The 22141-nt window shown below is 41.9% G+C and overlaps 1 protein-coding gene across 1 annotated transcript; it reads right to left on the reverse strand.

Annotated features, from left to right (window-relative positions):
* Window positions 1-2595: 2595 nt before the first annotated feature.
* Window positions 2596-21934, reverse strand: SLC10A2 (solute carrier family 10 member 2). Its single transcript, XM_043582738.1, has 6 exons — window positions 21320-21934; window positions 14034-14152; window positions 9884-9972; window positions 8780-8955; window positions 6631-6788; window positions 2596-3713 (listed from the first exon to the last, which is right to left on the reverse strand). Exons 1-6 carry the CDS (start codon window positions 21727-21729, stop codon window positions 3586-3588), a joined length of 1080 nt encoding a protein of 359 aa, XP_043438673.1. The 5' UTR covers window positions 21730-21934; the 3' UTR covers window positions 2596-3585.
* Between the last annotated feature and the right edge of the window lie 207 nt (window positions 21935-22141).

The raw sequence follows: 22141 nt of genomic DNA on the forward strand, positions 1-22141 counted from the left end.
CCTTCTTATTACTGGGTTGTAAGAGTCCCTTGATATTATAGATCAATTATTTTTAAAATATGCTTTTTATCTTGTCATATATTTTAAATATACTTTTGAAAACCTTGGAGCTGCAGAGTTAGCTCATCTAATTTATGAAAAATGCCCTTCGTATTTCATAATTAGCAAAGCAGGGGCCCTTCACATGCCAATCTGCCAAATCAGACTTTCTGTCAGAAGGAAAAAACACCTGACTTCATTTTTCTTTTTTAAAGATGTTTATTTATTTATTTAGAGAGAGGGTGTGTGTGAGAGTCGGGGAGGGACACAGAGAGAGACAGAAAGAGAGTCCCAAGCAGTCTCTAGCACTGTTAGTGCAGAGCCCAATGGGGGGCTCAATCTCATGACCTGAGATCATGACCTGAGCCAAAATCAAGAGGCGGATGCTCAACCGACTGAGCCACCCAGGTGCCCCTCATTTTTCAGTTCTGACAAATGTATAAGTATGGGTTTGGATCACCCTCCAGAGTGATGCTTTTTGGGGTAAAAAGTGGAGGATGGAAGTGCTAGCATGTTCACGGAAATTTGTCTCCGCTCCCACCCTATAGTGTTTCTATATTTGAAATATTCCAACACAGGGAAAAATGTCGCTTCTAGATTCTTAAATAAATACGTAATCCATTAAAAATATAAGAATCCTTTCACAGACACTGATATTCTGAATTGTTCCTTCAGCTGGTGTTGGAAAGTCTTTCCCCCAGGTCTGTCCACCACAGGTAGATTAGGGATTTCCTGTTCAAGGGGGAGAGCCCTGCCAGGGGATGCAGAACCCAGGGCCAGTGGAGCACTGAGGCATCCCAAGCATGGAAGTTTTGGGAAAGCACACATATGGAAAATGGAGAAATGGAAATGGATTCCCTATCCATGCCTTCACATTCCTTGGACAATTTCCTGAACTCCCAGGGACAATTTCCTGAACTCCCAGGAGTACTCATACCAGAATATGAAGACTCTTGTTCTAAATGAATGTGGTTTTTGAAGAAGGGAATGCTTGACAAGCAATGGGCTGTCAAAAATTCCAAGAAAGATAAATTGTTTCCTGCTGGAGGAGAGTAATAAGGGTTCCTGGAGGGACAACAGGGTGATGTCTTTGAGGCGTCAGATGAGGCTCATGTATGGAATTTCTTCAATCCTGTTGGTGAAAGATTTTAGTGCACTAAGGCCATCACTGGAGTCTCTCCATGTCTCTCCAAATATATATGAATGTACATATATATATTCATAGAGAATATATATATTACTCTATATTTTTCATAAAAAGTGATGGTGGTTTTATTTACAAGTACGTGTCATACTTTTATTATTATTTTAAAACAGCTATAATTGTCACACTGTTTTTAAGTCTTTGATTAATGTTTCCCCCTGTATTATTTGCTTGGGGACAAACCTCAGTCTATATCAGTGGGAGACCTAATTACTGGAGGATTCAATTAAGAGTTTCTTTCAGGGAATTTTCAGAGAACAATTTCATAGTAGAGAAACTCCACCTTATTTAGATCTCTCCAACTGAACAGTGAGGAAATCTTGACACTTGTCACAAGGACTCAACTAGACCAAACATTACAAAAATTATTTGCATTTATTCAAGCCTTTAAAATAAAATATTCATTTAATATGATACTCACAGAGGCAATAAAATACATAATTTAATAGGCTTTTCAAGCTCATTTAAAAATAGAGAGCTGTCATTTTACAAAGCTCAGCTATTTTTCTTCCCTCTAGCACAACTCACACAATACCACACCATGTAAGAAAGCCAAGTTTTGTCTCACATATTTGGATCTGCAGGGAGGAAAATCCTGCCTGCTGCAGCTGCTGGCTTCCGGACCCTTGTCTGGCCATGCTGAAATGCTGATATGAATTCACAGTGGCCTTAGCACACCTGCCTATTTTCTGTTTGATGAGGAAAGCGTAGGAGGCACTGAACAGACAGACTCAAAGTTTTCCTTCTGCGCCATCAGAAGCATATTCTTTGACACTCCTTGATAGAAAATCTATACCACCTCTTCCCTACTGGCCTCTAATAAAAAGCTGTAGTCCCTTTTAATAAATCTAATGATGAAAAAAAATATAGGAACTTTATCCAATCGTAAATGTGAACCTCATCTAAAAAGGCATACATATTACGGTGTTCAAAGCAGCCTCCCTCACCCCCTATCGGAAGCTAAGGGTTGACGTTCATGTTCTTGTGATGCTGAAGAACACCAGCGGGATCTGAACTCGCTTCACCCAAACGCCAAAGGCCGTTTGGAGCCAAAACATTTGAAAGGAAATCTATGAGGCAGGGAGAATTTCCAAATGGAAAATGGAACAAAACCACCATGAACTGAATTAAGAATGTGCCCCATGTTGCCGCAGAATGAAGGAAAAGAAATTAAATCAGACCCAACACGTGGCCAGTTGTTTCCCCCTTGACATTAAACCCCTGGTGACATTGATCAAATCCTCCCTGCTTCCTCTTGTGACACTTACTTACAGCATCCAGAGAACCCATCTGGTAGCGCCCTTCCTACTTCTGGGCCCTGGGCATGTCGTCTTCTTCCTCAAACATTCATGTTTCTTTTTATCGATACTCACTTGTGCACATCTAACTGACTCATGTCCTGCATTTCAAGTGGGTCTTTATTATTTGTGCTTTTCCTTGCGTTCGCCATGACCTCCCATTGAACTAAAATCACCGACTGGAGTAGTGGTGTTTTTTTCCAATGCTTCTGCAACCTGTCCGCTCCATAGCTGTCACGCTAGCCAACGTTGACCTGCCCCCTGCAGGCAGACCTTGAGGAAGCCCCTCTCCAGGGCTTGAAGAGCTCTTTGCCAAATTCAAGCCATTGGAAAGAGTTGTTTTTCCTAAAAAAAAGAAATCTAGTGGCATTGTTGGACTCCTGAGGCAGAGCAACCAATGTATAACATCGCTGATGCATTATGGACTCCTAATTTGACAATTGATTTCTGTTTAGTAACTCTTTTCTCTTATTTTTGCTCTTGGACTGTCACTGGAGAAGGCTAATTTTTTTTTTTTAATGCAGGAAGTCAGCTACTTGTCCATGTTACATGATAAAGTCATATAAATAAATAGGTTGCAACATTTTCAAAATAATAATTAACATGTCAGTGGAAGATGTTCATTTCAATCTTCTTACAATCATAAATACTGAAGAAAATCTTGATCACTTTATAACAATAATAATTCGTTGCATCTATCTTAAGATACATAAAGTCAGGTGTTCATCTCTGCATTTTGAGATTCTGAGTAAGAATCCAGTTTAGGAGTTAAGAGGTTCTCAGTGTTACCAGTGTCAAGTGTAGTCTGTGGTCTGAGGACATTTCTCGGGCATATTTCAAAGACAGTACATATATACATATAAATATTTGTCACATTAAGGATTTGGGCCACCAGTCACTTGGTACCAAAACCAATATATGGATTCAATTGGAATTTAAATTTTCACCTTAACCCTTTCCTGCCAAGTATCCCAACAAAAACAAACAGATACTGTTATCGCAGAACGTGTACTTTAGAATTCTTCTTTTTTGTCCACTTGGTGTCTACTTGTTATCTGGCTGAAATCCTCCGTTCACCTTTGAGAACGATGACCCAGAGACTGTTTCGATGTCTTTGCTTTCTGGAAATTCCATGTCGTTCTTTCCATGACATTTCTTGTATGCCACATAAACTAGAAGGCAAGACACAGGAGGTTAATCAAGGTTCGTATCAATTAGCTGCAAACTTTCTTTGGGCAGTGATCATAATCTATGGCTCAGATATCAGCTTGCACTTCCTGTAGGCTGAGGGCTGCTTAGAGAGAGCAGAAGCCATTCTTAGGTTGCACACCAGTCATGGTACTTCTGGAAGACCTGGAGCACAGCCATGGGGAGCACTTGCTCACATGGCTTCTGCAGGCATCAGCCCTGCGGTGGGTGCTCGTCAAGAATGACAGCAGGCACGTATTCTGTGCCTACCACTTCCTACTTATTACAGTCCTCAGTAAATAGGGTCCATGCTACGGTGCAGGGTCCAACACCTAGGTCTAGTGCTCTGTGTGGGAGGACTTGTGCTGGAATCACACTCCGTCTCTCCCTGACTTGACTCCTTTCTTCCCCCGAAGCGGGAGCCTTGGCTGAGCTGGGATCAGCCTTCCTCTCTTCTGGGAAGCTGCTGGTCTCTGGTGGCAGTGCGTCTATCAGCGTAGTTTTGAGGCCAGCTCACCTGGGCACACTGCCTGGCAAGGGGAGCAGAGCAGTGTATGTGTGTAGACAAGCGCTATGGGCCCATGTATGGGGCAGGGGAGAGGGGTGGTCTTCATAGGCCCCGTTGGTTTTTGAGCCATATTTTCTAATTAAGTTTTATCTGAATGAGTGCTATTTTGTTATCTAAATATATGATTTTTTTTCTTCTACTTCTCATTGGTTACAAAGTCAACAGAGGAAGAAAAAGTATTATATCATTGGAACTTCACACTTAAAATCGGTACATAATAATGTCTATCTCATAATGCAGTTGTGAACATTAAGTGAAATAAAATAGTAAGGTACCTAGTATGGCCCTGGGAGAATAGTCAGTGCTCAGGAGTGCTTCAAAGGTCTTAGTATGTCAAGATCCATGTCTCCTTGTTGGTCCCTACACTTCTATAATACATTAATTTTGAAGCCACTGAGCTATTGAATCTATTGAATTGAGCTTTTGGTTAATTAAAATAGCCCAACAGTTTTATTACAAACTGTTTTCAGCCAGGACCCCTTCAACACACGTACACCACTAATTCTATTTAACCAAATTGTTTATTCTCTTTCTTCTTTCTTCTTCCCTTCCCTTCCCTTCCCTTCCTTCTTCCTTCCTTCCTTCCTTCCTTCCTTCCTTCCTTCCTTCCTTCCTTCATTCCTTCCTCTTTCCTTCTTTCTGTCCTTCCTTTCTTTCTCCTTCTCTTCCTCCCTCATTCCCTTCTTTCCTTACTTTCTTTGTTCCAAAAAATTCTTTCACCAAAATATGTTTCCAGGCATTGTATGTATCAACAAATATGGCTTCCTCATCTTTATTCTTACTTATAAAAATGTGGGAAAGTATAAGACCAATACCAGTACCTGCCTTCCCATCATTCCTTCCACTTATCTACTAATCCCTTTTGAGTTAGTTATTCAACTAGTAAATTCACTTAATTGTTCCATCAGCCAGACTGCTTTCTCTGGCTTTCTAGTAGACATCACTAGCTAATTATGTGGAAAAACCTCAAGGTACTCAAATTGGCTATATGTCTTTATCATACAAGACAACAGAGTAATTAGGCCATGGACTCCTGTCTCCTGTGTCAGTGATAAATCAGTGGAAAGTTTCAAATGGATCCAGGGAGTCTTTTATACTAGAAGGAAAACTCTGCTTTGAGGATAACATTCAAGACAGTAACACAGAGAACGATTAGTACCCATAGGCAAGTTGAATATGAGAGCTTGAGAACTTGAGAGCCAAGTGAAAAATTAAACCAAACCCAAACAACACTGGACAGCCAGGCAGTCTATAACATAACATTCCCATTATTTCTGTCATTCACCTTCACTATATAACCTCTCTTAAATTGCTACGAAGCATAAAATATCAGTCTCGTTTTAAAGAGAAGATAAAATTTGAAAATAGAGGCTAGACATCATGAATCCTTGGGGAACGAAATGTAAGGAAAGCTTCACCTAGGTGAAGGCCAGCAGGTGGCAGGGGCCAAGGATCAGAAGTGTATGCGACAGCAGAGTAAAATTAAACATCAAATTAGGGGCACCTGGGTGGCTCAGTCAGTTGAGCGTCTGACTTCAGTTCAGGTCATGATCTCACAGTTTGTGTTTGAGCCCCACATCAGTCTTTGTGCTATCAGCACAGATCCCGCTTCAGATCCTCTGTCCCCTCTCAATCTGTCCCTCCCCAGCTCGTTCTCTCTCTGTCTGTATCTCTCTCTCTCAAAATAAATAAATAAACAAACAAACAAATAAACTTCTAAAAAATCAGATTAGCTATCCCTAGTCCCTAAAATAAAGAACATGTTTGCCTTAACTCTTATAATTATATGGATGTTACATAATACATGTACACGTGCACATGCTCATGTATCTGTCTTCTAATATAACTTAGCCTGATAAATATCTCTTGAATACCACTTTTGTGAAAAATATCCTATATTTACAAAGCATATGAAGATGATGATTTGGAAAAAACAGCCAGTTCGGGGTTCTTAGAAGCATATAGAAAGACACACAATAAAATGGTCCTAACAGGTTAATATGCCTCCCTAATTACTGGAGAAAAAGAAAAGTTTGTGGAGATGAATGAACCTCTCTTACTTTTCACTTAACAATAATCTTTACAAAAATCTTCTGATAAAATTGCCACCTTTTCATTAGCTGTTGGGAATTCGTGGTAACAGTAGAGATGACTTTTCCCACCCCTTTATTTCTCCACCCACGAAAAGGTACTTAATTTAACTTCTACAATTCACCGCCAAAAAAAAAAAAAAAAAAAAGAAAAAGGTGATCGAACACAATGCCACATTATCCACTCGAGGGTCTCTCAAAGGGGAGTATCACCAGGGCCATGTGATCAGCATTACTCCTTACTGCCTAGGAAGATTCCCGCAAAGGCGAGCTGGAAAATGCTGTAGATGAGCGGGAAAGTGAACACGACGTTGAGCTCCTCCTGGGTGAAGGAGAGCTGCACAATAGTGGAGCACAGCTGAGTGTTCTGCATCCCCGTTTCCAAAGCAACTGTTCGGCACCTGCAAGACGCGTTGAGAGGATTTATGCTCTTACAGTCATTATTTTGTGCTTTGCTATTGCATGGCACTGAAAGCAGATACAATGAGAACAAGTGCTTATATGTGTATGTGTATGTAGCTCGCTATCTGCTTTTAAGGTATATATTTATTCAACATATTCTTTTACTTATATTACATGGATAAATAACTTCTTAATATATATGATTATATACAGTATGCATAAATATTCTCTCTATATATACATAGATACAATCTTGGCTTAGTCACCTTTTATGATTGTTATGATCGTGAGAAAAGCCATATAAAACATCACAAAAGTTAAAAAAGCATATGCAAACAAAAACCGGTGTTGCTGTTTTCTCCTTTCCACATTAAAGAAAATTTAGAGTTTTTGACATCATTTTGTCCAGAGAAACACAGAACACTGACTAGCTTATTTTGCCCATTGAGCAGTGGAATATATCTATATGTCTATGTGTGTATGATATATACATATGTAATATGTACGTACACATCTTATATATATGTATATATGTGTATATGCATGTATATAACCTTATATATAAAGATAATATTTATTTATATTATGTTATATAATAATATTTATTAACAAATAGTATATTTATTCAGTACAAATAAAATTACATGTTGAATAAATATATACATTTATCTTTTATTTATTTTTTAGGTGAACATATTTTTTAATTTAAATTTTAGTTAGTTAACATACAGTGTAATATTGCTTAATATATATTCACTTAAAGCAGATATATATGTAAATAAAAATATACATATGAAAAGAGCAGGATCATTTATATTAGTGTTCCATGAATTCAAAGGGGACTCCTTTCATTCTTTCCAATTATGCCCTTGGTACCAGTGCAGAGCACAGAGCAGGGGCCGAGAAGACACTCAAGATAGAGTATTTGTTATAGTTGCTTCATTGTTAAATTGGCTTTGTTTTTCTGATGAAAGCTGGATAAAAGTCTTCCAGGAAGGTGGTACTGCTCCATTCTCCAGACGAGAAAAGTCAGAGGAAGAGTGAATGCCTGCCCTGGGGTTCCCAAGGTCAGTTGGCGGTGGGTCAGAGTGCAAGCCCAGATCAGCCTGACGACGTGTAACACCCCCCACTGCCCAGCCCTGCTTGTCTCTTTCTCAATGTCTGGCATGCTGCAGCTGCGACACCTGCTTTTCTTTCTGCCTATTGGCTCAGATGGTCTGGCAGGGGAGGAAAAGTTTTTACTCGGTACTAGACTTGTCCATGCTAAACCCAGCTCTGATGTTTGCACCTTGGGTCATTGATGAGCTCCGCCTGTTGCTGGACGGAGGGCCCCTTGTCACCAGGCCACCCTAAGTGCTTTTGTTGAAGTTATTCTGCCTGGAGAATAAGGACGTGAGACAATGGAAGGACTCAGTCTGCATTGTGTGGGGAATGGTCCCCAAGAATCTGAGCAAAAGAGTCCGTCAGTATTTTATTTCTGGGGGACCTGAGTCTATTTAGAATGATTGGGTGAATGTTATTACAGGTGAAAGATTTTGAATGTCTTATCAGTATTTACAGCTGTTATGGTTGAATTGTGTCTTCCCAAATGCATGTGCTGCAGTCTTGACCCCCAGGACCTCAGAATGTGACCTGAGTTGGAAATTGGGTCACTGCAGATATACTTGGTTAAGATAACATGATTAGGGTGAGCCCTAATCCAGTATGACTGGTGTCCTTATAGGAAGGAGAAGTTTGGGCACAGAGACACTTCTAGAAGAAAGACAGTGTGAAGACAGCCATCTTCAATCCAAGGAGAGAGGCCTGGGACAGATTCCCCCTCACATCCCTCCAAAGGAAGCATCTTGCTGACACGTTGCTTCTTGGACTTCTAACCTCAAAACTCTTTAAGCCACTCTGGCTGGGGTACTTCTCTATAGCAGTCCTAGCAAATGAATACAACAACCATTACAGAAGCAGATTCCCAGTATGATTGATCAAAACACCATACCTGTGCCAGGACTGACCAGCTATTCTAGCCAGTAAAAACCCTAGGGAGTAACCAGCCAAAGGAAATAACATCCCTATGATCCACAGTTTGGGAGCGATGGTCCAGGCGCTCTGGTATAGAATGCCTCCAACGACAGCTATGAGCACGATAAGGATTGCACCTGTGATGGACCCGATCTGGAAGGAAGACACAAGCAGACCCGACAGCTGTGATGGAGAACAAAACCCACTCAGGAAGAATTGGAACACCTGGCTTCCAGATTGAAATCTTCCTGCTCTCCTTCCTTTGGTAAGTCTTACAACGTCTCTTAGTCTTGCTTTCCTCATGTGTACTTGAGGATCAAGTCTTGCCCAAGATGCCTTTTGTGATGATGATAATGAGAAAAGGGATATAAAACTCTACAAAAGTTAACAAATCATATATAAACAAAAGCCACTGTTGTTACTGTTTTCTTATTTTCACAGCAAGAAAATTTGGAGATTATAACTTTTTTTTTGTCCAGAAAAATAAAGAACACCAACTAGCTTATTTTGTCTTCCAATCAGTAGGATATATATATGTCTCCATCTATATATATGTATATCTTTATCTGCATTTATTTCTGTATTTATATCATCTGTGTCTATATCTATACCACTTTATCCATATCCATACCAACTAGCTAGAATATAGTTCCTGAAGGGGAATGAATGGTTACTAATGAATGGTTACTAATTAGTAATGGGTACTAATATCTACCAATTGCCAGATGCTGAACTGGCTGTATGGATTCAGAGATAAGAAACATCTGATCTATTTTTGAAAACAGCTGTCTAGATACATTTATAGTACAAACCCACAGAACAGAGATCAGAGCAAGGTGCCCTGGGAGTAGAGGGTAGAGTAAAAGCAGGAGGTGGCATTTGAGTTGGATAGAATCCTGCCCTGTAGGTGGGACCAGGAAGGGCACTCACTCTGGAAGAGTTCGCTGCAATGTCTAACAACTTGAAGTCTCGCTAGATGGAGGTTTATGATGTACTGAAAAAACCGGTTTCGTCGCTGGAAAGATCAATTATTGAAACTCACACTGTGGAGTATTTGCAACCTATGGCATGGGGCACTTACCTTAAGAATGATCTTGGCTTTGTGGGGCCATTTGTGGTTAACAAATATTCCAATGGAAACGGGAACAACAAGAGCGACCAAAGACGTACCTGAAAATGACAGGAGAGCAATTTGATCAACAAAATATGTAGCCCAGGAAAAAGGAAGACAAAACAGTAAGCAGCCTGCAAAAGGCTTAGGTAGTATATCAGTCCCCCTTCTTGAATCCACAAAACAGACTCAAGCAAAACAGTAATAAAACTCTCCTTGATCCACCCCGGCAGAAGATTTAATCTTCCTGGTGAAGCATTGCTAACATGGATGGTACAAATCCCTCTTAGGGTTCTCTACACTGCCAATCTTTTACTTTCAGTTTGTCAAAATCTTGGCTTCTTTGGTCTCTGGATCTTGATATCATGGGAAAAATACCTTTCTAAACTTTGTGTGTGTGTTTATGTTCTTGGGGTGTATGTGGGTATTTTATGTCTGCCTGTTACATCACGGCAGTGGAAACCAAACAAAAAGTTCAGAATTCTCCAGGCATTCTGTGGGCTGATGACTTCTGGTTAAGACTGAGTTCGGGTCTTCAAATCTACAGCAGAGAGGTGAGAGAGGAGGTTGAAAAAAGCATGCTTTAAATTTTCTGTGAGATAATATATTTGGCGACCTCTCAAGCAATTATAATTCTTTGCAGGAACGTGCTCACCCAGCCAGATAAAAGAGCCATGCTTCAATTTCCTCGTGTTAAATTTACTGCTGTTCCCATCACATGATGGTTTGTTACCCCATGTTATTTAACTATTTTTTGTCCAATCACTGCTTTTACATAATTGTGTGCCAACAACCTCAACTTCTCACGGGCTGTTTCTTTGTCAAATATCCTTTTAAAGCAGGAGGGGAAAGTGCAATCGAATCATGAAGTTTCGAGGGTGGTCGTTGCTCTGCATTGGAGAAGATTTGATGAGGACCGGAAAATGGATTCTAGATCCCAGGGCTGCAAACATGAATTTAAAATGAACACAACAGTGATGAAAACAATTTCTTTGTAGCCTTCTGGTCCTCCTGGCAGTATAAAGGTCAGCAGTTACTTTGTCCCAGAAATTACTCAAAGGGATTAAGTAATGGCCGGGAAAACCTATAACAGGAAAAAAAAAAAAAGATGGTAGGAGAAAATGGTGGAACACAGGATATGGAAAAGAGTGGTTGATGGTCATACTGGTAAGAGCTTCCAGAAGAACCTCCTTTGGGTATCCTTACATCCTGCTACTTTGGGAGGAGACTTCTTCCCTGGGGTGTCCAGACTACTTAAATTGTGGCAAGTTTGTAGGCCTCCAGTTGAAACTGTCTTGATCCGAATTGATTGTATTCTGGTAGCTTACATCCAGGTGCAGATACTGTGCTTGGGATGCCAGTGTGGTTAGGGTATAGTATATTTTTAATGTGTCCCTTCTGTGAAAGGGGCTCCCTTCCCCCGCTGCCCCACCAGGCTGGGGCCCCTCCTGCTGAGAGTCTTTACCTCTCTGGGGAGGCCCAAGGCTACAAGATGAACGCACGGACCACCTGCCCAAATTGTGTTTCCTCTGCCAACCGGGTGAGGCCAGAGACAGTTTTTCTGGGACCAGAAGTTGGCCATTAAAGACACTCTTTGCCCTTCCTCAAATTCAGTGTGTGGTTCTCACCCAGAAAGGTGGGTTGGTGTGATTCTTGACTCCCCGTGGGGTAAAGTTTCTCTCTCCTTCTCCCCCTTCCTTGTGTGCCTGTGCAGCACGTGTCTAACGCCTGTCCAGTTCGATGGGAAAGCAGTTGGGCCACTGGAACTGTAACGTGGCCTTTTTGTTTTGAGTTCCCAGAGCAGGTCTGGGAGGAAAGAAATTTGGATAAAAGCAAGAGGAGGACAGTCATGGACTGGAGCCAGAGAGACTGGGGTCCGAACCTGACCAACTGTGGGAAGGCTGCAAACTGCCTCTCTGTGCCCTGGTGTCCCCCTTTGTGAAGCGGGTAGAATTATAAGTAGCTCACGCAGCTGCCATGGGAATTAGGTGATGAAGCAGGTGTACGGTTCATAGCGTTGGGCACTTTTAAACAGACAGCAGAGGGGAGCAGGGACAGCACCCCACAGCCACTGGTCTCCGTGTTCTCGGTGCCACAGGCTGGGGAGACGCCCTCTTCCACCCCAACCCCCTATGGGAAGGGCTTGGCTATGGTGCTGCACCTGCACAGTGGGGTGGGCATTGTGTGGAACTTGGGCTGGGCAGCGCTGACCACAGAGAGAATGTGAAGGCCAGGGGGCATTTCCAGCTCAGCACTCATTTGGGGCAAATTAAACCTTTACCCTGGGCCTTAGTTTCCTTGTCTAAAAAGTAACGAGCACAACTTGTGAAGTGATTGGGTTGTTGTCTTAACGGACTAGAAAAACCAATAGCAAGAAGGTTAGGTTGGAAAACAGGCCTGGGTAAAATGGTGAATAAGCAGAGTCAGTATCTTTGTTTTTGCTAGCTCATTTAACAGTTTTAAAAATCTTGCCCTTTTCTCTTTTCTTTTTGCCCTGACCTCTTTCCTGATGACCGTTACCTCCACGGAGGTGCTAATTACTCTGTCTCATTTTCTGTTCCTTTCAAAATTTATTCACATTAAAGGAAGCGCTGGGCACCTGGGTGGCTCAGTCGTTTAAGTATCCAACTCTTGATTTCAGCTCAGCTCATGATCTCTGGGGTTTGTGAGATTGAACCCCTTGTCACACTGTTCACTGGTGTTGTGGGGCCTGCTTTGGATTCTCTCTCCCTCTCTCTGCCCTCCTCTGCTTGCTGCTCTCTCTCTGTCTCAAAATAAATAAATAAACAAACAAATATTTTTTTAAAAAAGGACGTGTTATAAGTCATTCACACTACAGTTAGAATTATTCAATATAGCCATGAAGTATTTTCCAGAAGGGAATGAATATCACGAAGAGAATTTTCTTTTAATGTTTATTTTAGAAACAGAGTGAGAGACAGAGTGCAAGAGGGGGATGGGGCAGACAGAGGGTGACACAGAATCCAAAGCAGGCTCCAGACTGAGCTGACAGCACAGAGCCTGACTTGGAGCTTGAACTCATGAACCACGAGATCATGACCTGAGCCGAAGTCAGACACTTAACTGACTGAGCCACTCAGGTGCCCCTCGACGAGAATATTTTGAAGCTTAAATTATTTTGTTAAACAATAAGTAATAATAGAATTAAAAGTCCTTACTCAAGAGACAGGTTCTCTGAGAGGCCTGCAATGCAGGAAGTCTACATTGTTTAACCTGAAGGAAGGTGCTTTCTAAGGGAGCAGACTGAGAGTTAAGGAGCATGAGGCATAGCAGGGCATTCTGTGGAGTCACCCTACAACCTGTTTGCAAGAGAACTATCTCACCTATATCTCATCTTTTATGACTACAGCTGTGTGGGAAATGCCTGGTTTGAGAAGGCCAGGAGCTGTCTTGTCTTACCCTTGACCCTATGTTACACAAATGACTTAATTTCTCACCATTATCTGTTGAACCGGAAACTGGAAAAAAAAAAAGCCCCTTTGGGGTGGGGGTGAACATCTCGGAGCAAAATGAGTGGAGACAGAGTCATGACTGGTAGATTTGACTCCTGGGGCATCACGTACAGACTGCACCAGGCAACGAACTTCTGAGTCAAGATGTGGCTCACAGTCGAGTGTTACCTATATTACGTTTCGTTGGGTAGTTTCCCAGCACCACACCCACGATTGCTCACTAGGTGTCCTAATTTTAAATCATTAGTGGAATGTGTGTATATATATTTATGTTATATTTCTTCTATCTGCGTGTCTGGGAGCAAACTCATGTTCCTGTGAACTATGGTACTGAGCGTTACGGGAAGGACACAGCCTCTTGCGCATCAGCAATTTTGGCTTCCTCAGGTCCAGACGGCCGTGCCTTGAGTCAGCCCTCCCTCTAGTACCTGCAGTGGAGGAAAACCAGGTTCTCCCTTGGGGTCAAAGTTTGGGGTTTGGATTCTGCCAACTCTCATTCAGTCGCAGGCATGACCTGTAACGAAATCCTGATTGGGTAAAAACGGCCGCTGGTTTGAGAGGTAGACACTAGCTGGGTCTGGGCCTGGCCCGAAGTTAACAGAGAACAGGAGGGTAATATTCAGAAAGCTTGCAGAGGAATGACTTACCTATGTTATCAAAGGGAATTATGATGGTCCCAGAGTCGACCCACATTTTGGTATAGATAAAGAGGCACAGCGGCATCATTCCCAGGGCAAGCAGCGTGGAGCATGTGGTCATACTGATGCTGGAAGGAAATGGGCAGGTTGATACGTCCGCCTGGGTTTTCTAGGGGGAGACTTAGTTTCATCTTGCAATTCGTGATTAGGAAATCCTGCGGAAGACTCAACCAGCAGCGTCCTCTAGGCTGATGGACGGATGTGTGCATGCGCCCATCTTTGTACAGGTCCCAGCTTTGGGGAAAATGCGGAGATCTGGATTTGTTGTTTTTCTACTCTGTCTTGGGCCATTCCTCCCTCTCCACTGGTTCTCGAGGATCAGAGCAGACAGTTAATGACTGTTTAAATTCATTATTAGAAGAGGTACAGGGTTCTTGGACACACCACGCTTTGGATCTCCAATCAGAGAAAAGCAAACACATCTATACCAGCCGAAACTTTAGGGGCTTTGCTGTGTCTGTGCGTGTTGAGATGGGATGGGACTCCCTGGTCCCTCGGAGGAGAGCACATGTCCAAGGGAGGGAGCCTCAGTGTCTTTTTTAAGGCAGACAGATTACTGCCCCAATGCCTGTAGCTTAAAAGGAAAGAGGAAGCTGACTTGAAGAACTAAAGAAAATATGCAAGCAGGGGTGGAGGGGTGGTGGGCCTGGATTCTATTTCCGCTGAGAAATTTACCCAATGTGTGTTCAGAAGGACCAGAGTTTGATACTATTACTCCTGAGAGCATCTGTGTTTTAATGAGCGGACTGGCTGGGTGAGCGGATTTTGGCTTTGGACCTGGAGGAGTTTACATGGAATGGTGCTATCTTCCGCAATGTGACAATGGATGGAAGACAGGTGTTTGGGTGGCGGGTCTTCCTGGTTCCCCTCAAGGGGCCATGTGCACAGAGGCACATTCTCTTCCTGGGGAACAGACCTGTTAAATGTCTGGGCCAGGCACTAAAGCCAGACACTGCTGGGGTTGGAAGCAGGTGTAGCCACTTACTACATAAGTACTATGCTCTTTGGGTAATTTACTTGACTTTTCTTGGCCAGCTTCCTTATCTGTGAAATGAAGATTATAACTATTGCCACCTCATAGGCCGTGAGGACTAATGACCCAGTGAGTCCAGTACTTAGAATAATGCAAGACTCTCATTAAAAGTCAACTACTGTATTAGCTCTCCAGCCATAGTGTGTGTGTGTGTGTGTGTGTGTGTGTGCGCGCGCGCGCACATGTGTTGTGTTCCAACAAAATACAGGATCCAGAAATGAGACATTTTTCTGAAAGGCCTTTCTCCAAAAGCTGTAGCATTGAGACTATCAGAATAGTAATTTCTTAAAGGTATTATATGTGGGCTTGAAGGAAAATGCAGAATTATTTACATCACCTGTGACCCTGCCCTCTGCTGTGCTCCACAAACACCAAAACCACACTACATAGTGCTAAGGAAAACAGCTAGGGGTGAGGAATTTCATTTTAATGGATCCAACTAAGCACAGTCTTGGCAAAAAATAAAGGGTGGTGGCAACGCTTAACGGGGGCTTAACTTGGCTAATAACCATTTTTTTTTAAAACTGGGAATGACCTCACTTAAAATGTGTTTAAAGAATTTAGGATAAAAAAAAAGAATTTAGGATAAAAGTACTTGTCTTCGTGGAGCTAAAATAGTATAACACCAACAAGTGCTGGAGATGTATGTGAAACATTTCTAAGAAGTTCCATCTGTTATGGGACAGATTAACTTAATTTAGATACAAAAAACGGATGCTAAGGCAGCATCCTAAACCAGAATAATAATTTTCAGAAATAGTCTTGCTTATAATTAAAATATTGGAGTTTGTAAGCTCTCTCCCTTCCTTTGACATTCTCTCTTTTATCTTTTATTTCAAAAATAAATTAGAATGGATTTAAAATTATCATCATGGGGTGCCAGGGTGGCTCAGTGGGTTGAGCAGCTGACTTAGGCCCAGGTCATGATCTCATAGCCTGTGAGTTCAAGCCCCACGTCGAGCTCTGTGCTGACAGCTCAGAGACTGGAACCTGCTTCAGATTCTGTGTCTCCCTCTCTCTCTGCTCCTCCCTTGCTTGCACTCTGTCTCTCTCTCTCTCAAAAATAAATAATAAAAACATTAAAAAAATTAAATTTATCACCATAATAAAATCATTTTATTCCAGTATGTCCAGTGTGCTTTCCAGAGTAGAGGGGATGGGAGGGGTGCACGGAGGGGCAGTGTTTTCTACCTGGATGATATAGTAAAGAGAAGGGTAAGGATTTTTTATTTTAAACTCTGAGAACAACTGTTTCTTTCTTTGTTTTTTCTTTCAAATTTCCTTGGGAAAGCTTCAATTTTAAATTATTGCTAAGACAGTTTATGAAATTGTGTTATGGTTTTGAGTTTGGCAAGAGTAGTTTCTTGAGGCCCTGAGGTAGGACATGGCAGCAGCTGGAGAAGGGAATAGTCTAGCTTTAGTGGGCCACCTTGACCATGAGGCACTGCAGAGGGGCAAGAGAACAGGTGGCCAGAAGTTGATGCCATTTGAACTAACATGAGAACAATATCAAACCACTCAAAATGAGATGAAAAACAATTCACAGGTAATAATTTTAGGGAGCAGTGTAGGGGAATAGATCAGCAAAAGAAAAAAAATCCTTTTATGAATAAAATCTGAAGTTTTATAAGAAGCATAGATATCAACAATAGAAATACTACCATGAGTTTATGCTGGAATGAGGAAAAAGGTAACAAAAGAAAAAAAAATCTCTTGTCTTTAATTTTTGGCTTTAGCTCTATTTGCCACCAGGGAAATTTGTTTTCCTTTCTTTTCTTTTCTTTTGGAGATAAAGACAATAAATGAGAATTCACTAAATGTTGAGGAATTAGGTGAAGTCACTGATGAGGAAAGTAAAGACTGTTACCATATTAGAAGTAAAACACCAAATTTGACAGATCAAATGAAGTGTATGTAGGTGGTGCTAGAAAGTGGGGAGATGGTAAGTGATAGAAAAAATGTTGAACAAAGATTAAGAGTCTGGATAAGGATACCTGGCTAGGTCTGGATTCAAATCTGTCTCTGATATGTACTGCCTCTGTGACTGGGGTTAAGGTTACGAACCTTAATTTTATCATCTGTCAAGTGCAGAAAATAATAGTACTGACTTCAAGAGGATTATCTCGAGGGTTAAATACACCAATGTATGTGGAATCCTTGTACTGTGTGTGGCTCATAATGGTGAGCTAATACATACTAGCTAGTAAAATAAAAATAAATGCTACATAAGAGAAACAAAGCTTGGTGACTTTGAGGGGAAAAAGAGAAAAAGTCGAATACTATTGGGTTAGTTCTTAGAGTAGAGAGAAACTGGACATTTATGTGATTTAAATGGGAGAGGTTGCTTCAAATTTGTGATAAGCCAGAGGGTGGAGGATCTTGAACAACTAAAATAACAATAAACAATGAACAATGAACTGACCTGGAAGATGAAAAATGTAGCAATCTTAGCCAGAGAACAAAGGATGTGGAAGGAAAATCTAGAAACGATTAACACTGGAAAATAGTATAAGGGAGTATAGCTAGTAGATGGCAACTCCAGATGGAGTTGGGGGGAGTGGAGGAAAGGTACATAAGCAGGGATCCCTCCAAGAAGTCAAAGAAAGGAAAACGACAAGGAAAAGTCCTTGCATGGTGTGGCTGAAAGGAGATTCAAAAATGGGGGATCTCTGGGAATAGAGCCTCAAAGGAGGCAGGTGTCTTTGTGTCCTCTGGACTATGGGTCCTGCCACCGGCAGATTCGCCTGAAAACGTCACCTTCATTTCTCCCAGAAACATTTTGTGTATAGAATGCCCACAGCACAGCTAGAACAGGTGAAAATACCTGTACTCTACTCACATTCCTGCAACACTTTTCTAGGCTGGAACAGTCTGAGAAGGAGCTCAAATATCACTTGCTGTATTTCAATGAGCAAGGTCTATAATTTCATTAAGGATAACTGTTAAGTTTGTTGTTGTTGTTGTTGTTGTTGTTGTCTATTCTTTTTTTTCACTGGAGATTGCAAAATGCAATGGCTTGTCAGGTTCAGAAGAAATGGTGGCAGGGGAATGAGGGGATGAGCGGGAGAGGGGGAGACAACAGTGTTAGGGGGACAATGGGGTGAAGGGGAGAGGGAGAGGGGGCTGGGTGGGCTGGGGGGGTTGATTTGGTTTCTTCTCCCAGAAAGCACACCCAGGAAAGTCACTGTAGATGAAGTTGTTTTGCTTGCATGGTGTGGTATCTGTTCTAGCAACTGGTAAGCAATGCAGATACCTGTTGTGAAACAATCATATCCTGGCTGCGATTGGTACGGTTCCAGTGGAAATGGAGAACGTAAAGTTCTTAATTTTTTTTAAGTTTGTTTGTTTGTTTGTTTATTTAGAGACAGAGAGCGTGCACAAGTGGAGAAGGGGTAGAGAGAGAAGGAGTAAGAGAGAATTCCAAGCAGACTCTGCACTGTCAGCGTGGAGCCCCACATGTGGCTCCAACTCACAAAACTTCGAGATCAGGACCTGAGCCCAAGTTGGATGCTTAACCGACTGAGCCACCCAGGCACCCCGAAGGTAAAGTTCTTAAAGCACAGAACTGACTCCAGAAGAATAGAAAGTGTTGGAAAACTGGTTCCCAAAAGCTGAGGTGATACTCTCTTAACTTACTCTAAAGGAATATTTGACCAGTTCTTCCTTTAACATATGCAATGCATAATGTCATCATCTCATCATCGTACTGAGCGGCATAATTTAACTGCTTTCAATGATTATGAGCCATTGTGATAAACACTATTATTTGCTCCGCTAAAATACAGCGATGTCTTCTGGGCATTTGTGTTTAGAGAGTTGTTTGTCCCTAGATTAAGGGACGCAGCGGCTGCTGTGACTTTGTGAGTTGCCTTCTTCGTTTTGTGGGCATTTTTGGTTCTCTCTCTTGAGGTCAGGCTTTTGGGGCCACTTGATGCTGTGGGACACCGAACCACCCCACTAGCACCTTGCTCCCCACCCCACTTCTTTTTTTTTTAATGTTTATTTATTTTTTGAGAGAGCGAGAGAGACAGAATATGAGCAGGGTAGGGGCAGAGAGAGAGGGAGACACAGAATCCGAAGCAGGCTCCAGGCTCCAAGATGTCAGCATAGAGCCTGATGCTGGGCTCAAACTCACAAACGGTGAGATCATGACCTGAGCCGAAGTCGGACGCCCAACCGACTGAGCCACCCAGGCGTCCCTACCTCCACCCCACTTCTTATATCTCATCCTCTGTGCTGAGAAATAGCACAACAGAGCTCTAGGATTAGGAGATTAAGAAGGTCCTGCGCAAGGAACATTTATGACATTAAGCAGGATTGAATCTTTTCCTGGGTTTTGTTTGAGGTCTGGATAGGGGGCATGGCTAGCAAGGTGACTGCTGGACTGGAGAGCTGTTGGTGTTACTCACAAGACAAGGGGCATCTGTGGAGAACACACTTTCTAGAATGAAAACGAACAATTTCACTGCCATATGTCCCATTTAGGGATTATTCTGACTTGCTGAAGGATTCACATACACTGATTAAGCTGGCTGTTTTCCACCAAGGTTTCAAGTTTTACTTTGGCTCTTTCTCCTAAATATTTTTATTTTTTTACAGGAATTGTTATACGAGGTAGACAGGATTACATAATCATCTGTTTCAAGACAAATAAGATTTCCTTGACACCACAGAAAAGTGTCAGTTGGAGCTTAGATTAGGTCCCTGCAGTTTTTGCCCGCAGGAAGAAATCTGTTCCAACAGCCAAATAACCCAGCCTCGTGCATACTTTTCTGTTTTACAAACGGATTACACGTGGGGCATTCTCTTGAGGTAGAAGACTCTTCCATTTTATTGAAAAGTTACAAATACTCTGTAAAAGCTGTTTGGTGGAATTCAAAGTCCCATATTCAATTTGGGTCACTCCCCTTGGCTTAGTGGGTGAATTGTCACCTCTGTGTGCTTATGTCCAGATCAGCCCAAGTTGAGGTCTAGAAGGGCCTTATGGCTCTGTGGTGGTTCACAGATTAACTAAACCTGAACAGCGCTTGCCATCCTTTGTTCTTTACAAGACTTCCTTAGGGGGAAAAATCTATTGCAAGGAGAGATGGTATTTCCTTAAGTGAAAAGTATGTGAAGTGAAGCCATACAGGTTGTATGGCTTTTCTGAATCTTCGGGGGGACCAACCCCAGCTGAGATGACACAGTGCTCAGTAGGCACTGTGTCAACGCGGAATAAAGCTTTACATTTTCCAGTGGTTACATTTCTACGCCTTAAGCTTCTCTCTTCTGAGCATAGTAGCTGGTGATTAACAGAGCCGACTGCCTACTGTATAGTATTTAATAAGCACGCGTTACATTACCACCTGGCTGCTTTGCAGAAATGCATACCTTTCCCAGGAAATGAGGAATTGTCAGGTAAGGAAAAAGGCGTTTTTCTATTCAACGTAAGGCATTAAAATTCTCGGTCTCATCACGTTAATGCTTCATCTTATTTCTATTAGTTTTTTTTTTTTTCTGGTGCTAGTTCAGACTGGCACAGGATGAATTGGGGAAACATTGCAATTTAGATTACTCTGTGGGAAGCAGAGAAGCCATTTTCTGTTTATTTTATAGTAAGGTAAGCATAATTTAAAAAAAGCTGCTGCAGGTTTTTTTTTTTTTTTCTCTTTTAATGCCAGTAGAAGCAAAGCGAATGTACAAATTCCTCCTGAGGCTTTATACCAAGAAAAAACTTGTTCAAAGAACTGGCTGTATTTGGTGAGTTGACCAACTATTGATATTGTCTTAGAATAGATTTTAATGTGTAACGAACAATTGGATCGCGTGATTCCACTCAGAGCTCCTCATCACCACAAAGAAAGGTCTGGTTTGTTTCTCGTTTTGTTTTTGCTGATACCAACAGGGCAAACTTTCTCAGGTGTGCTCGTGGCTTGGAAAAACTTCTTTTTTGAAACACTTTGAGTCTTTCCCCAAAGATAAATGGCAACTATCCAGCTCCCTGTTCACTGAGTTGGATTAGAAACCACAAATATAAAGTATAACCCCCAAATTCCAATAGCTAAGCAGCTGTACAGGAAGTTGAGGGAATGCACTTATTGTCTTCTGTTTAGTTCCTCAGCTGTACCCTAGATCAGGCTGGTCAGATGGACATCACAGTGACGTGGGCTCGTGACAAGATTAATTCAATGTGATTACAGTAGGAGAGGCTTAGATAGCTTACCTCAAGTCCATGTCGCCATCGACCCAGTAGGCCAAGATATTGGAGGCGGTTCCTCCGGGACAACATCCCATGATGAGTACCACTACAGCTTGGACAGGAAGGATGTCAAAGGCCACTGACAGGATGAATCCCGTGAGGGGCATGATTCCAAACTGACAGAGGAAGCCAACGCATATGCCCCACGGCCGCTTTACGTGTCCTAGGAATTTCTTGATTTCCACATTGCATCCCATGGAGAACATCACCATGGCCAAGAGGATGGTCAAGACAGTGCTCAGGACCACGCTGAGGATGTTATTAAAATTGCTCTCAGTCAGCACACAGGACGACCCATTGCAAACCGTGGCACTGGCCGAACAGCCTGTTGAATTATTCATTGCTGGATTTGGTGCCCAAATGGTCACACGCATCCACAGAAGTACCAATCTTCCACTCCTCACCAGACGAATAATGCCTCATCCAGCCGTGTCCAACTTTTAAACCCTTCTCAAACATGTGTCACTTGAGTCTCTTTCAAAAGCCACCTCAGAGAAGCAATAAAAAACAATAAATGCCAGTATGTCAGTTTCCAGAGGTAACATTACAACACAGCACAAATTATGAATCATAAAAGTCCTGCCAAATTGTTGGTCCGGCTGGAGAATTATAATTAATCATTTATTGGCATGATAATGAACCGTACCATATAAAAAGAGCCGTGTTAATGTTTAATGCTGAGGAGGTTTGTGAAATTTCAGTTAAGTGACACTTAAAAACAACTAAGAAAAACGAAAGAACGTTGGAGGGTGTAAGCCATAGGAAAGCACATTGTTCACTCATATA

Source organism: Prionailurus bengalensis, chromosome A1, assembly GCF_016509475.1.
Source record: "Prionailurus bengalensis isolate Pbe53 chromosome A1, Fcat_Pben_1.1_paternal_pri, whole genome shotgun sequence".
Classification (NCBI taxonomy): Eukaryota; Metazoa; Chordata; class Mammalia; order Carnivora; family Felidae; genus Prionailurus; species Prionailurus bengalensis.